The following is a 17,345-nucleotide window of genomic DNA, read 5'->3' as shown; positions in this document are numbered from 1 at the left end:
ATCATACACCATGAACAAGTGGGAAATATCCCTAGGACACAAAAATGATTTGACATAGAAAAATCAATCAGTGTGATACATCACACTCAAAGGACAAAAGATAAAAATCACATGATAATCTCAAGAGATGCAGAAAAAGCTTGACAAAAATCCAGCATCCTTTCATGATTAAAAAAAAAATAAACCACTCGACTAATCACAAACAGAAGGAAATTGCCTCAACATAAGAAGGCAATAGATGAAAAGCACACAGCTAACATACTCAATGGTGAAAAACAGAGCTTTTTCTCTAAGATCAGGAACAAGATGCCTACTTTGGTTACTTCTATTCACATAGTACTGGCTGTCCTAGCCAGACGGGCAAGAAAGAATAACAGAAGGTATCCAAATGGGAAAGGAAGAAGTAAAATGATTTCTGTTCACAGATGACATGATTTTATACATAGAAAACCCTAAAGATGCCACCAAAAAAACTGGTAAAATTGATAAATGAATTCAGTAAAGTTGCAGTATTCAAAATTAACATACATGAATCAGTTGCATTTCTAAACATTAACAATGAATTATCCAAGAAAAAAAGAAACAGAGTAAGAAAGAAGGAAGGAAAAAAGAAAGTAAATAAGTCTCATTCACAATAGCATCAAAAGAATATAATACTTAGGACTAAACATAACCAAAGAGACCAAAGACTTGTACACTGAAAATTACAAAACATTGATGAAAAAATTAAAGAGGGAACAAACAAATGTACAGACATCCCATGTTCACAAATCAGAAGAAATCATTTTGTTAAAATGTCTAGACATCTAAAGTGATCTACTGATTCAAAGTTATCCCTATAAATTCTTAAGGACATTTTTTTTGAGAAAAAGAAAAAATCTCCAAATTCATGTGGAACCAAAATGGACCCCAAATAACCAAAAGAATCTTGAGAAAGAACAAAGCTGGGGGCTTCACACTTGGTTCCAAAACATATTACAAATCTACAGTATTTAAAACAGTATGGTATTGGCACAAAAACAGACAATAGATCAATGGAACAAATAGGAAAGCCCAGAAATAAATCTACGTATATGTATTTGATTGATCTTTGTCCAGGATGCCAAGAATATATGAGAAAAAACTGTTTTAAACAAATGTTACTAGAAAAACTGAACATGCACATCAAAAAAAGAAAGAAAGAAACTGGACCCTTACCTCACACCACACACAAAAATCAACTCAAAGTGGATTCAAGACTTAAACCTAAAACCTGAAACCGTAAAATTCCTAGAAGAAAACAGGAGAAATTCTTTACGATAGTGGTCTTAGCAATGATCTCCAAAAGCACAGTTAACAAAAGGAAAAATAGGCAAGTGGAACTACATCAAACTAAAAGCCTTCTTCACAGTAAAGGAAACAATCAAGAAAATGAGAAGGCAATCCATAAAATAGGAAAAAAATATTTGTAATTCATATATTTGATAAAGGGCTAACCTCCAAAACAAATAAGGAACTCCTACAGATCAGATCAGATCAGATCAGTCGCTCAGTCATGTCTGACTCTTTGCGACCCCATGAATCGTAGCACGCCAGGCCTCCCTGTCCATCACCAACTCCCGGAGTTCACTGAGACTCACGTCCATCGAGTGACTATGCCAAAGCCTTTGACTGTGTGGAACTCCTACAACTCAATAGTAAAAATACTAATAACCCAATTTAGAAGTGGGCAAAGGACTTGAATAGACATTTTTCGTAAGAAGACATACAAATGGTACATGAAAAGATGTTCAATATCACTAATCCTTAGGGAAGTGCAAATCAGAACTATGATGATATTTTATAATAACTATAGATGGAGTATAACCTTTAAAAATTTTGAATCACTATATTGTACACCTGTAACTTATATTAACATTGTACAACTATGCTTCAATTAAAATATTACTTGAGTATTTGAGGAAAACAGATACATGACCCTTACTACATAAGATTGTATACATTTAGGTAAAGAACTGGAGAAGGAAATGGCAACCCACTCCAGTACTCTTCCCTAGAGAATCCTGTGGACAGAGGAGCCTGGTGGGCTGCTGTCTATGGGGTCGCACAGAGTCAGACACGACTAAAGTGACTTAGCATGCATGCATGCATTGGAGGAGGAAATGGCAACCCACTCCAGTATTCTTGCCTGGAGAATCCCAGGGACAGAGGAGCCTGGTGGGCTGCTGTCTATGGGGTCGCACAGAGTCAGACAAGACTGAAGCGACTTAGCAGCAGCAGCAGGTAAAGAACTGTAGAAACACACACAGAGATACACACACAAACAATGAGACATTCCTTCACATCTGATTAGGATGGTCATTACCAAAAAATAAAGAAAGAGAACTCTGGTGGTGCAGTGGATGAGAGTTCACCTGCCAGTGTGGGGGACACGGGTTTGATCCCTGGTCCAGGAGGATTCCACATGCCGCAAAGCAACTGGGCACCACAAGCACCACAACTACTGAGTCCACGCTCCGGAGCCTGTGCGCTGCAACTACTGAAGCCCACGTGCCTAGACCTGTGCTCCGCAACAAGAGAAGCCAGCCCTAGGAGAACCCCGTGCACCACAACTGGAGAGTGGCCCCTGCTCGCCGCAACTAGAGAAGGCCCACGCAAAGCAATGAAGACCCAGTGCAGCCAAAGACAAAGAAATAATTAAAAGTAAGAAAGAAAGACAAATGCTGGCAAAGATGTGAAGACACTGGAATCTTTGTGCACTGTTGGTAGGAATATAAATTGGTGCACCACAGTGGAAAACAGTAACGAAATTCCTCAAAACACTGAAAATAGAACTACTATTTAATCCAGCAATCCAACTTTTGGGTATTTATCCAAATGAATTGAAATGAGAATCTCAAAGAGACATTTGCATTCCCATGTTTGCTGAGGCATTATTTACAATAGCCAAGTTGTGAAAACAATCTAAGTGTCCATGATGATGAATGGATAAAGAAATGTACTATGTACATGCCTATCTCTTTAAACAGAAGGAAATACTGTCATATGTGAAAATATAAATGAACTTTGAGGACATTATGCTAAGTGAAATGTCAGTCACAGAAACACATTACATGATTCCATTTATATAAGGTATCTACGTTAGTCAAATTCATAAAAGCAGGAAGTAAAATGGTGATTTCCAGGAGCTGAGGTAAGGGAAAAATGGGGAGTTACTCTTCAATGGATATAAAGTTTCAGGTACAAAAGATTTAAAGTTCTAGAGATCTGCTGTACAAAATTGTGCTAATGATTAACAGTGCTGTTCTGTACACTTAAAAATTTGTTAGGAGGATAGATGTCATGTTATACAGTTGTTTGTTTGTTTTACACAATAAAAATAGAAGGAAAAAAAGTGGAAGCAAAATTAAAACTTTCTCAGGCAAACAAAAACTGAGGGAAATTGTCACCAGTAGATTTTCTATCAAACATTTTTAAGAGAAGTATTTCAGAGAGAAGGAAACTTGGATCTACATAGAAAAGGAAGAGTGTCAGAGAATAAATGCAGGTAAAATAGAATCTTTTTTTCATATTTTTAATAGAACTAGTCAAAGTAATAATAGCAACAATATATTGAGTGATTTTACATTATGAATAAATGAAGTGAATGAGGATAATAAGAGATGAGGGGGAAGAACTGATAATACTCCAAGTTCTGCTAAGTCACTTCAGTAGTGTCTGACTCTGTGCGACCCCATAGACAGCAGCCCACCAGGCTCCCCCGTCCCTGGGATTCTCCAGGCAAGAATACTGGAATGGGTTGCCATTTCCTTCTCCAATGCATGAAAGCGAAAAGTGAAAGGGAAGTTGCTCAGTCGTGTCTGACTCCTAGCGACCCCATGGACTGCAGCCTACCAGGGCTCCTCCATCCATGGGATTTTCCAGGCAAGAGTACTGGAGTGGGGTGCCATTGCCTTCTCTGAGTTACTACTTGTGAAATGGTAAGTGTTATGTGAGTAGTTGTTGTAAGTCTGTCAGAGTAGTTGTAAATGGATATTCAAGCTCTAGGGAAATCACTAAAATTCTTCCTAAAAGAGAAGAGAAAAATGAAATCATACAAAATATTTAACTAGAACCAGAGAAGGTAGTACAACGGGGATAGCAAAGAAAGAACAAGTGCAATGAATAGAAAACAGTTACAACATTTTAGATATTAACCCAACTATAATAATAATCATCACTTTAAATATGAATGGTCTAAATATGCCATTTAAAAGATAGAGACTTTCAGAGTGGATTAAAAAGCAAGACTCTATATATTGTCTACAAGACACAGATTACAAAGCAAAGGAATGGAAAAAGACATTAAGAGTAATCAAAAGATAGCTGGACTAGTTATGTTAATTTCAGAAAAAGCTGATTATCAGAACATGGAAAATTATCAGGGATAAAGAGAGAGAATTACATGAAGATAAAAAGGCCATCTCTCCAACAAGATTAAGCAATCCTTAACACAAATGCCTCTAACAAAAGAACATCAAAACACTTGAGGGAAAAGAAAGTGATAGAACTGGAAGGAGAAATAGATGGCTCCACTATTATACTCCATCCCTCTATCAGTATCAGTAAATTCAGCAGGTCAAAAATGGATAAGGATGTAACTGAAAAGAATAGTATCATTAATCTAGTTGATCTAATCAACATTTATTGAAAAATTGATTCAACAACAGCAAATACAAATTCTTAAGTTCACATGAACATTCACAAAGACAGATCCAATTCTGGGACATAAAATACAGTGCAACAGATTTATAAGAATAGAAATCAACAAATGGTGCTGGGACAATTGGATCAGTTCAGTTCAGTCGCTCAGTCATGTCTGACTCTTTGCAACCCCATGGACTGCAGCACACCAGGCTTCCCTGTCCAGCACCAACTCCCGGAGTTTACTCAAACTCATGTCCATTGAGTCGGTGATGCCATCCAACCATCTCATCCTCTGTTGTCACCTTTTCCTCCCACCTTCAATCTTTCCCAGCACTAGGATCTTTTCCAATGAGTCAGTTCTTTGCATCAGGTGGCCAAAGTATAGGAGTTTCAGCTTCAGCATCAGTCCTTCCAATGAATATTCAGGACTTATTTCCTTTAGGATGGACTGGTTGGATCTCCTTGCAGTCCAAGGGACTCTCAAGAGTCTTCTCCAACACCACAGTTCAAAAGCATCAATTCTTTACCACTTAGCTTTCTTTATAGTCCAACTCTCACATCCATACATGACTACTGGAAAAACCATAGCTCTGACTAGACGGACCTTTGTTGGCAAAGTAATGTCTCTGCTTTTTAATATGCTGTCTAGGCTGGTCATAATTTTTCTTCCAAGGAGCAAGTGTCTTTTAATTTCATGGCTGCAGTCACCATCTGCAGTGATTTTGGAGCCCCCAAAAAAGTCTGTCACTGTTTCCATCGTTTCCCCATCTATTTGCCATGAAATGATGGGACCGGATGCCATGATCTTAGTTTTCTGAATGTTGAGTTTTAAGCCAACTTTTTCACTTTCCTCTTTCACTTTCATCAAGAGGCTCTTTAGTTCTTTGCTTTTTGCCATAAGGGTGGTATCATCTGCATATCTAAGGTTACTGATATTTCTCCCAGCAATCTTCATTCCAACTGTGCTTCATCCAGTCCAACATTTCTCATGATGCACTATATAAGCGGGGTGACAATATACAGCCTTGATGTACTCCTTTCCCGATTTGGAACCAGTCTGTTGTTCCATGTCCTAACAGACAGTTCTAACTGTTGCTTCTTGATTTGCATACAGATTTCTTAGGAGGCAGGTCAGTTGGTCTGGTATTTCTGTCTCTTTAAGAATTTTCCACAGTTTGTTGAGATCCACACAGTCAAAGGCTTTGGCATAGACAATAAAGCAGAAGTAGATGTTTTTCTGGAACTCTCTTGCTTTTTTGATGATCCAGCGGATGTTGGCAATTTGATCTCTGGTTCCTCTGCCTTTTCTAAATCCAGCTTGAACATCTGGAAGTTCACAGTTCACATACTGTTGAAGTCTGGCTTGGAGAATTTTGAGCATTACTTTGCTAGCATGTGAGATGAATGCAATTGTGCAATAGTTTGAGCATTCTTTGGCATTGCCTTTATTTGGGATTGGAATGAAAACTGACCTTTTCCAGTCCTGTGGCCACTGCTGAGTTTTCCAAATTTGCTGGCATATTGAGTGCAGCACTTTCACAGCATCATCTTTTAGGATTTGAAATAGCTCAACTGGAATTTGATCACTTCCACTAGCTTTTTTCATAGTGATGCTTCCTAGGCCCACTTGACTTTGCATTCCAGGATGTCTGGCTCTAGGTGAGTGATGACACCATTGTGATTATCTGGGTCATGAAGATTTTTTTGTATAGTTCTTCTGTGTATTCTTGCCACCTCTTCTTAATATCTTCTGCTTCTGTTAGGTCCATACCATTTCTGTCCTTTATTGTGCCTATCTTTGCATGAAAAGTTCCCTTGGTATCTCTAATTTTCTTGAAGAGATCTCTAGTCTTTCCCATTCTATTGTTTTCCTCTATTTCTTTGCATTGATCGCTGAGGAAGGCTTTCTTATCTCTCCTTGCTATTCTTTGGAACTCTGCATTCAGATGGGTATATCTTTCCTCTTCTCCTTTGCCTTTTGCTTCTCTTCTTTTCACAGCTATTTGTAAGGCCTCCTCAGACAAACATTTTGCCTTTTTGCATTTCTTTTTCTTAGGGATGGTCTTGATCACTGCCTCCTGTACAATGACACGAACCTCCATCCATAGTTCTTCAGGCACTCTGTCTATCTAATTCTAATCTAAGATCTCATCCCTTGAATCTATTTGTCACTTCCACTGTATAATCGTAAGGGATTTGATTTAGGTCATACCTGAATGGTCTAGTGGTTTTCTCTGCTTTCTTATCCACATACAAAAAATGAAACTGGACTCCTACCTCACATCATATGTAAAAATTAGCTCAAAAAGGATTAAAGAGCTAAATTAAAGAGCTGCTACTGCTGCTGCTAAGTTGCTTTAGTCGTGTCCGACTCTGTGTGACCCCATAGACGGCAGCCCACCAGGCTCCCTCGTCCCTGGGATTCTCCAAGCAAGAATACTGAAGTAGGTTGCCATTTCCTTCTCCAATGCATGAAAGTGAAAAGTGAAAGTGATGTCGCTCAGTCGTGTCTGACTCTTAGCGACCCCATGGACTGCAGCCTACCAGGCTCCTCCGTCCATGGGATTTTCCAGGCAAGAGTACTGGAGTGGGGAATTAAAGAGCTAATACTATAAAATTCTTAGAAAGGCATATCTTCATGGCCTAGGCAATAATTTTAGGCAATAGATTAGATTAGGCAATCTATTAGGCATAGATTAGGCAACAGTTTTTTAGATATAACACCAAAATATAAGCAAAGTAGATAAAATAGATATATCGGACATCATCAAAATTAAACAAAATACAAATTTTTGTGCTTCAAAAGATAGCATCAAGTGAGTAAAAAGAAAACCCACAAAATGGGAGAATTTTTTTGCAAATCACACATTGGATAAGAGTATATAAAGAAGAATGTACAAAGAAATATTGCCACTCAAAAATGAAAAGATGAATTAACTCACATAAAAAATGGACAAATGATTTGAGTAGATGTATTTCCACAGAAGATATTAAAATAGCCAAGAAGCACAGGAAATATCATTGGCCCTTAGAGAAATGGAAGGTGACTGCTACTAGTAAGGGGTTTCTTTTGAGGGTGATGGAAGTATTCTGGACCTAAACAGAGATGATGGTTGCACAACATTATATATACACAACCACTGAGTTATACATTTTTAAATGGTGAATTTATGGTATGTTAATCATATCTCAATAACGAGACAAGTAACCCAATTTAACAACAGGTGAAGGATCCGAATAGACATTTCCCCAAATGAAGGTACACCAACTGCCAATAAGCACATGAAAGATGCTCAGCATCATGAGTCATTAGGGAAATGCAAATCAATGTCACAATAAGGTATCATTTCATACCCTTTAGGAAGGCTATAATCTATAATCAAAAAGACTAATGATAACAAATGTTGGTGAGGATGTGGAGAAAGTATTAGTAGGAATATAAATTGGTGCAGCCACTTGGAAAAGTCTCACAGTTCCTCTAAAAGTAAAACAGAGTTCCTGTATGACCCACCAATTTTACTCCTAGGTATCTACTACCCAAAAGAAATGAAAACATGTCCACACAAAGACTTGTACATGAACCTTCATAATAACACCATTCACAATCCATATGTCCACAAGCTGGTGAATGGAAGACCAATATGTGGTATTCATACAATGGAATGTTTTTCATTATATGACAATTTAAAAAGCAGTGTACTGATAAGTGCAACAGCACTGATGAATCTTGAAAACATTATGCTGAGTGAAAGAAGCCAGACACAAAAGGCCATACGTTGTGTGATTTCACTTAAATGAAATGTTCAGAATAAGCAAATCCATAGTGACCTAACGTATTTCAGTGGTTGCCTTGGTCTGGCAATGGAGAGTCACTGCTAATGAGTATGGGTTTGTTTGGAGAATGATGAAAATCTTCTAATATTGATCATGGTGATGGTTGCACAATTCTGAATTTACTTAACACTTTAAATGGGTGAATTGTATAGTATGTGAATTATATCTCAATAAAGCTGTTATATTAAAAAGGAAATGGTAACATTTTATTTCTTAAGTACATAAGTGTTCATTTTATGATAATCCTTTAAATTTGCATTTAGAGTATTCTCTTTGTAGGTGAAACACATGCCTCCATAAAAACATTTTTTTAGAAGTCTGACAGACCTGGATTCTAATTCGGGCTCAACCACTTAACAATTATGAGTACTTGGGCAAATTACTTAACCTTCCAATGTCTTATCTGTAAAGAAGAGATGGTAATAATAGTAACTCTATCATAGGCGTTTACATCATGTGCTTGGCACATTGTCAGTGTTATTATTAGCTCTAAGCAGTTGAGCCACTTGCCTAAATAATCCAGAGTCACGGCTTCTTTCTTTAAACTCCAACGACCATATTTGCTATTTCATAAAAATTCACAACTTTCATCAGGGAAGTAAAACTGACCTCCAAGGAGAACCTACTGAATTCTACCTTCAAAATGCCCTTACATAACAGCTCTATAAAGCCAATCAAGCCCTTCACAAAACAGAACAAAACCGAAGTTTCCATCACTTTCTGAGGGTTGGTGTCAACTAGCGTTCCAGGTTGGCTCTGGGAGTTCAAGTCAAATTAAGAGAAAAGTCTTTTCTGTCTTGAGCAGCCTCCAGAATCATGTTGGTCTGAATCTAGACTCTGAGTTCACTCATAAGAGCCTCTGCATGTTGTTCTTCCTATTGTCTCACCTGGATTTCTAGCACACAGTTTCAAAGTCAAAACTGTCTTCAAGCCTATCCTACAGAATCCTGGTCCCGAGGACTGTATCAGTGAATGTGTCAAGGATGAGTTGTCAGAGGGTAAGGAAGGGCAGGAGAGACGTGAGCTCAGCTGGATCCCTTGTAAGGACTCTTAAAGGAGACAGTGTTCTGCTGTTCTCCATGCATCCGAAAGCTTATATTCGTGTATAATTATAATCCGAGATCTTTGCTTAAAGTACGTGACACATAATTTCATGTCTAAGAATCTACGCTCCATGAGGGAAGGGACCTTCTCTTCCCTGTTCACAGCTGGATCCCCATCAGCTACTATAGGACTTTGCACATAGTAGGTGCTCAATAAATTATCTGTTACATGAATGGGCAATAAAACCATATAACAATGAATCGATTTCTGGTATGACGTAAAGGGATAATCAAGAGTTCGGAGGGAGACTCTAGATTTCCAAATAGGTAGTCCGAGGAAAAGGTATCATTGCAAAACAGCTTTTGGAGGGAAATGTTAATAATTTACCTGTGCTGGGTGAGCACATTTACAGCTGAAGGATGATTTGCACAGTAAGCCAGATACATAGATTTAAAATGAGGCATGAGGCTCAGAAGACAACCACCTACTTTGTGTTGGTTTTCTGGAAACCTGTAAGTAAAACAAGTGGAACACACAATGTAATAGAGAAAACAAGATAAAGGAAGGTGATTTATACTAAACCTGGCAACATGCAAACCTTTTGAATTCTTTTGCCAAAGTTAAAAAGAAACTTCTATATTATAACCATTTTATCTATGAAATGCAAGTTCTTGGCCACTGCTTTAAACCCCAGCCACCAAACATAGCTCCAATACATAGAGTCAGATACTTATTTTGCATTAATAGGGGTTTTAAGATGCTTATTCAAATTACAATATTCAAATTTAGCCAGACACACTAAAAATACTCTTGATTAATTTACATGAAGTTCAAGTACAGATAGTTTAGTTGGTAAAAAATCTGCCTGCAATGCAAGAGACCCTGGTTCGATTTCTGGGTTGGGAAGATCCACTGGAGAAGGGATAGGCTACCCCCTCCAGTATTCTTGGGCTTCCCTGGTGGCTCAGCTGGTAAAGAATCCACCTGCAATGTGGGAGACCTGGGTTCGATTCCTGGGTTGGGAAGATCCCCTGGAAAAAGGAACGGCTACTCACTCCAGTCTTCTGGCCTGGAGAATTCCATGGACTGTATAGTCCATTAGGTCACAAAGAGTCGGATATGATGGAGCAACTTTCACTTCACTTCACTTTAAGTACAGACAAAACTAACTGAATCCAGAAATGACACATCAAAAAGAAGTGTTATGTAGTCTTGGTGGCAGTTGCTAGGCAAGGTGACATCCAGATGTTTAAAATTACAAGTCACCTATCTTAGTTTGCAAAAAACTCAGAAAAACACAAGAAAAAAATTACTTGGAATTCCACCATTCAGAGATATCGATTATAATAATTTTGGCTTATTCTTTGGACTCTTCTATGTATTTCTCTATAAAATGGAAAACAAAGATGACAAATCTAGATGGCAATCTGCTCTTAGTCACCACCTTTCCATACCAATCATCTGGATCCCTACAGCATTTGGAGTGGCTCTTGAGGTCTCCTTGTGAGGGCTCTCACCAGCTTCCTCCGTGGACAACCACTTGTGCTTCACTAAGTTCAAGAAACAGGCAATTGCCCCCAAGTTCCCTATAGACAACAAAAGTCACCAATGTCTGAGATCCACCACTTGGACAACTAATCTTGCTCCAGAAGTAAATTGCTTGATGATCATCACAGTTCACTCTGCAGTATGAAGTTGAACACCTCAATGATCTAGCTAGCCTTCAATGATGTATTGTGCTTCACATAAAGGTACTACTTGGAAAAGTAATTCGCTATGTACGAATTATCATCTAATAGATGATAAAGGCATCATCTATAGTCAGTTTAGACCTTATTTGTCAACATAATTCTTAAATAAAGCCAGAAGTAATTGACTAGATGTAGAACACTGATAAGCAACTAGTGGTCTGACACTGTGAATACCACCACCTAGTGAATTTTCTCTGTTGTTGTTATTGTAGAGTTGCTCAGTCATGTCCAACTGTTTTGCGACCCCATGGACTGTATGTAGCCTGCCAGGCTCCTCTGTCCATGGGATTTCCCAAGCAAGAATACTGGAGTGGGCTGCCATTTCCTTCTCCAGGGGCTCTTCCTGACCCAGGGATTGTACCCCAATCTCCCACTGTGCAGGCAAATTCTTTATCACTGAGCCACCAGGGAAGTCCAGATTTTCTCTGTACTGGGGCAATTTACTAAAGTTGTAATAAATGTATAAATGCATAAATACAAAGTGCCCATATCTAAGACAACAGTCAAAAGAAAACAAAACACACATTTAAAAAACCCAATGTTGCTAGCTATCTTAATGGCAATGTGAGACACTTACTTTGAACATTCTTCCAAGGCTTGGCAGAGCGTCTGTTGAAATGTACATACTTCCTCGAAGTTTCCCAATAAAGATGTAAACTCCACAGTACTCAGACTGAAAAATAGATATATGCAGCTTCAGTGAAGAGAACTTGGGGATGACTTGAGCTATCTCTCTCTAGTCTGGTTAGGTGACAGTTTGCTAGTAACTGGCAAATGGGACAAAGGAAGCAATTCTTATATTTTAACTTTTGCTTCTGAATTGACACCAACTCTGTGGTCTTAAGCAACTTTCTAAAACTTCTTTCCTTGGTTTCCTTTTCTACGACAAGAATAATGATCCTAAAGAAATGAGTGTTTACAAGGGACATTAGGTATTTTACAAAGCGAGGAGTAAATGAGTAACAAGTGCTTAACATCTGAGCATTGACAGAGAACAGATTGGTGGTTGCCAAAGGTGGGGAGAAGGGGTGGGTGGAATGGATTACGGTGGTCAAAAGGTTCAAGCTTCTAGTTATAAAATAAGGAAGGCATAGGGATGGAATGTATGGCATGGTGACCACAGTCAATAATACTGTACTGCATATTGGAAAGTTTCTGAGAGAGTAGGTCTTAAAAGTCCTCATCACAAGAAAAAAATTTTGTAACTATGTGTGATGATAAATATTAACTAGATTTACTGTAGTGATTATTTCACAATATATACACATACTGAATCATTACACTGTACATCTGAACTAATATAATGTTTACATGTCAACTCTATCTCAATAAAAAATAAATAAGAATCTAAAGTAGGTAGAATACATCACAGTTGGGAATAAGTGTAAAAACTTTTGAATTCTCTCCCTGAGAGGAGCTGGGACAGTAATTGGAAGATATTATATATGCCATATAAGGCACAAGGAAAAAGAGCAAAATCCGGCTTCTCTTAAATTAAAATCAACTCAAGGAAATCTGGAGAGGAAGTAGGAGGGAAGAAATAGTACTGATGTGTGTGTTTGTTTTTGGAATGGAGTAGAATCAAACAAAGACAAACTGAACAATTTTATCCACCACCTCTGTACTAAGAATTTTCTCATCTTTTCTTCTCATATCGAAAAAAAAAAAAAAAAAAGGAGCCAACATTAGTATAGCGCTTAACACTGAGGTAAGCATTTTACAAATAACAACTTGTCTTAACCTTACAACAACTTTATGAGATAGATACTATCGCTGTCTCCATTTTACACATAAGGAAACCCACACACAGAGAGGTTAGGCAAATCAGCCAAAGTCACAAAGCCAGCGAATGGTGAAGCCAGAAGTTGAACTCAAACATTCTAGCTCCAGAGTAAATGCTTCTACTTTTTGAGAGAAAACTTTTCTGAAGATTGACTTAAAAGGCCAACGTCTGCCACACGTTATTTCTCCTTAATATAATAATACTAGGGGAGGGTTTCCAGGAGAGTAACTTTTGCTGACAAAGAAAAGGAAGACCCAAACAGACGTTACCAGTAACCCCCAGAGTATAAAAAGCACCCAGTTCCTACCCTCTGATGCCCTCTTGAACCACAAGCTGAAAAACCCCTCTCATGGGTGTCAAAAGTGAAACCGTTTAGGCAGCTTTCCTGGCTGTTGCTCCCCTAGAGCAGCAGGAACTTGACTGAGCACTTAGCTGGGCCCTTCAGGATTAAACAGTAAACAGTCTGCTTTGCTCAAATCACTTCGGGGTCGACAAGGCAGAACCAATGGAAAGTGACTGTAAGTGCATTTCGAATTTCCGTGGAACAGTGCGGTTCTGGCTCGGTTCTCTCACCTCCTCTGCCCTGGCTCTTTTCCTTTCTTTTGTCTAGTTCTTGATTGCTCATCAATCACTCCTTTATTTGAAGTCTTAACATCTCTGCTGTCAGCTTTAACACATCAGTTTCCCTCTCCTCCTCTGCCTGTCACCTCTAGAACACAGACCCACATTTCACTCAGTGGCAGGAGATACAGCAGGTTGAATCTGGCCACTGACTGACCATGTGATGGGCAGGGCAGTGAGCCTCTTTGGGATTTGGTTTTCTTATTTATTCAATGAGGAAAGTCATTTCTTCCAGGGCACTAGACCCAATGATTCACTGAAGTTCCATTCAGCTCTAAGAACTATGATTCACAGAGCACTTCATATTTTACAAAATATTAACAAAAGCTACTTTGTTGTTGATCATTTAAACTCTGACAAAACACAGGAATACAAAATCCTTTCATACTGAAGTAGGATTCCCACAGTGTCATGAAAATAACCAAGTGGGAAATTTAATAGGACATTATGTCTAAGCAAGAATGGTTTAGAAAAAGGGAGAAAATAGTGAAATACATCATTAAACTTATTTAAGCTAGAAGCCAACAATTTAGGTAATTGTTTGGCAAAAAATATACTCAAACTGAAGTAAAAGAAGAGGCTTCTGTCCTCCACTCTATGTATCAACTGCTAATTTTCTATTTGACTTAAATCATAATCTCTAGGAAAGTTTAATCCATTAAAAACACACAAATGCAGTTGGACATTATTTGTTACAAGCACCAAAAAAATGAGTGGTCAACAGTTTTATTTTGTGAAAAGTAAGTTTGCAATTCAGGCCTTCGGATTTCCATGATCAGAATAAGGTTTGAATGTTGGATTGTGAAAAACATTCTAACAACTCTTTCTCATTCACTTTGGCCTGGGTGAAATACTGGCTTGAATGGCTCTTAGGAACACTCACAAAATGCCACACTTTTTCCACTCTCAGAGCATGGGAAAGAGTTTCTGCTCTGGCAAGCAAAGGTCACAGCAAGCAGAAGAATTTCCAGTATCTGTGCTTTTTGCATAAAAACATCAGCAAGTCCTTTTTCTGGAAAGTAAAACCAAATATATCCCTTTAAAAATGGACAAGACAAAAATGGTGACAGACAGAAAAGCAGATCGACTCATTCCCGCCACAGCCAGAAGAGAGAGAAAGTCGAGCTCTCCAAAAGCAACATCTTGCATAATTTCTGTTGCCTTGACCATGTTCTTGGCAACCTGTGATCTGTGGAAATTCTTCTAAAGGGCAAAATCAATTATTCAGTGACATAAGAGTAATGACTCCATATGCTGACATTATCTTGCTTTGCTTAGTGAGGGGTTTAAAATATAAAACTTACTTGTTATTGGACTGCAGGGGTCTTAAGTAAGTAACAAGAAGAGACTGAAGTTCTTTAGCATAATCTTTTTCAGTGTCCAAGATATTCTGTAACACCTATGGAGAAACAAAGATCAAGGTATTGTAATTGTCAGAAAAGTCCAAAATAAAATACAGTTTTAGATCTTTTTATCAAATTATAAGAAAGAAAAGTCCTATTTACTCAGGTTAGCAGTGTGAGTAAGGAACACAAAATCTGAATGCATTCTAGCAAACTAATAATTGCATGGCAATTGGTTATATTGCATAACTCATACATGTTTTTTCAGAATTACCTTTACTTGGAGGGGCCCTACCATTTACACAGTATGGCTCAGAATGCTTTTGTGTGCTTTAAATTATTTTATCCTCAGTAAAAGTCTCAGCTAACAAAGGATCATCATTTCCATTTTATGGCTGAGAAGACTGAGACCAACTACCCCAAGACATAGAGATTCAACGTCAGGATAATTTCACGATAACTGATATCAAACACCAAAACAGATTTTTTTAAATGATGTTTTTGAGAAGATCTTTAGGTGACAAAATCTGAGGACACTGAATTTTTAAGCAGGGTTAAAACTGGTTTTTTAATTAAAAGTAAAAAGTGCCAGTATAAACATTTCAAAGAGAAAAAGAAGCCGAAATGTGAGGAATTAAATGAGGGAAATGATGCTTACCAGTATTATTAATGATAGCCCAAAGAAAATCCTCTAGGCAAAATAATCAATAAATAGGTCCACAGTTTCTCTTCCACCACCAGCCCTGGAGTCATGCCCCATTTCCCAGCCTTTTCTGGAGGCAGCTACAACCTTCATTCCAAGTTCTTAGAGATCCACCAAGCTAACATTTTGGTGTACTTTCTCATATTTCCTAATCCATTCAACACAAATTTACTGTCTATGTGGTGACAGGGCTTCCCTTGTGGCTCAGCTGGTAAAGAATCCGCCTGCAATGCGGGAGAACTGGGTTCGATCACTGGGTTGGGAAGATCCCCTGGAGAAGGGAAAGGATACCCACTCCAGTATTCTGGCCTGGAGAATTCCATGGACAGTCCATGGGGTCGCAAAGAGTCGGACATGACTGAGCAACTTTCACTATGTGGTGACAAAGGCCATACCTGCCCTCAGGGAGTTTCTACTCTATCTGCAGGGCGAGACATTAAACAGGGGGCTCACAAGACCATGTGAAGCATTCTTAGCCAGGAGAAGCCCTTTAACCTACCAACATGCCAGACATGTACTCACAAGACAGGGCATGATGATCTGCTTTTAAAAGGTGGAATGGAAAAACCACCTGGAGGTCCAGGCAGCTGTGGTTTGTTTTGAAACAACTGAACTGAAGGGTGGTCGTCCAGGCTCTGCTACCAATGAGCAGGTTGCTTCACTTTTAAGGTTTCACTTGCCTCATCTCAGATTGTGACATTTCACCTACCTCAGGGACCATTGTGAAGAGGTAAGGGAGACACTGTACGTGTAGGTGCTGGGTGAGTTGGGAAACAGTCCCTTCCAATTTAAATGGTTAAAAAAAAGGTTCCTCAATGGCAGTTATTGACATTTCAGAGCAGATCACTCTTTGTTGTGAGGGGATGCCCTGTGCACTGCAGGATGTTTAGCAACATCACTGGAATCTACCCGTCAGATGTCAGCTGCACGCCACCCCCTGCCCAAGTATGACAATCAAAAATGTGCCCAGACAATGCCAAATGTCACCTGAAGGGCAATATCACCCCTGCCCGACAAGGACATGGGCTATAGGGGTGGCCCCAATGAGTTGTAGCCCCTCCTCCCAGCCACTCACGTCTACTTTCAGTTTCTCTGTTCCTTAAAGAGGAATGCCTACTCTAAAAATAAGCGTGCATCTAGGGGCCTGGACGTACCAGTGTGCTGTGAAATTAACCCACTAATGGAATAGAAATGTTACCCCCTACAGGAAGTCAACGCACAACAAAGGAAATTAGAAACTATCTTGAGATGAATTAAAAAAAAAAAAACACAACATAAAACACTTGTACGATGCAGTTAAAACAGTGCTTGGAGACGGTAAATAGCTATACATGCCTATATCAAAAAAGAAGAAACAGGACTACTGGTTTCCACTCCAGCATTTAAGGCATTTGCTAGTCCATCCTAAAAATTACTCCATCCTACAAACAAGCAAACAGCTTTTTAAAAAATGGGAAAAAGAACTTTACTTACATTTGTCAGGGAATTGAAGTCACAAGGGAAAAATGATACACTCAAAAGTAGAGAAACAGACAAGCAGATAGAGATCATATCTTGCTGGAGCAGAAAACCATGAGAAGCCTCCACAGGAATGGGAAGCA

General features: G+C 38.7%; 1 protein-coding gene across 15 annotated transcripts in view; it reads right to left on the bottom strand.

The window, feature by feature from the left end:
* Window positions 1–17,345, bottom strand: part of ARHGEF6 (Rac/Cdc42 guanine nucleotide exchange factor 6) — a 117,321-nt gene that overhangs the window by 40,419 nt on the left and 59,557 nt on the right. For all 15 annotated transcript variants that reach the window (XM_027535289.1, XM_027535291.1, XM_027535293.1 and 12 more), the window contains 3 exons: window positions 15,003–15,097; window positions 11,872–11,967; window positions 9,931–10,053 (listed from right to left, as the gene is read on the bottom strand). In XM_027535289.1, the coding sequence (XP_027391090.1) occupies window positions 9,931–10,053; window positions 11,872–11,967; window positions 15,003–15,097 (314 nt within the window). The remainder of the gene's footprint in view (window positions 1–9,930; window positions 10,054–11,871; window positions 11,968–15,002; window positions 15,098–17,345) is intronic.

The sequence above is a fragment of the Bos indicus x Bos taurus genome, chromosome X (assembly GCF_003369695.1).
Source record: "Bos indicus x Bos taurus breed Angus x Brahman F1 hybrid chromosome X, Bos_hybrid_MaternalHap_v2.0, whole genome shotgun sequence".
In the NCBI taxonomy this organism is placed as follows: Eukaryota; Metazoa; Chordata; class Mammalia; order Artiodactyla; family Bovidae; genus Bos; species Bos indicus x Bos taurus.
Note: the sequence above shows the minus strand (reverse complement) of the source record. Positions and strands in the feature narration are given on the sequence as shown.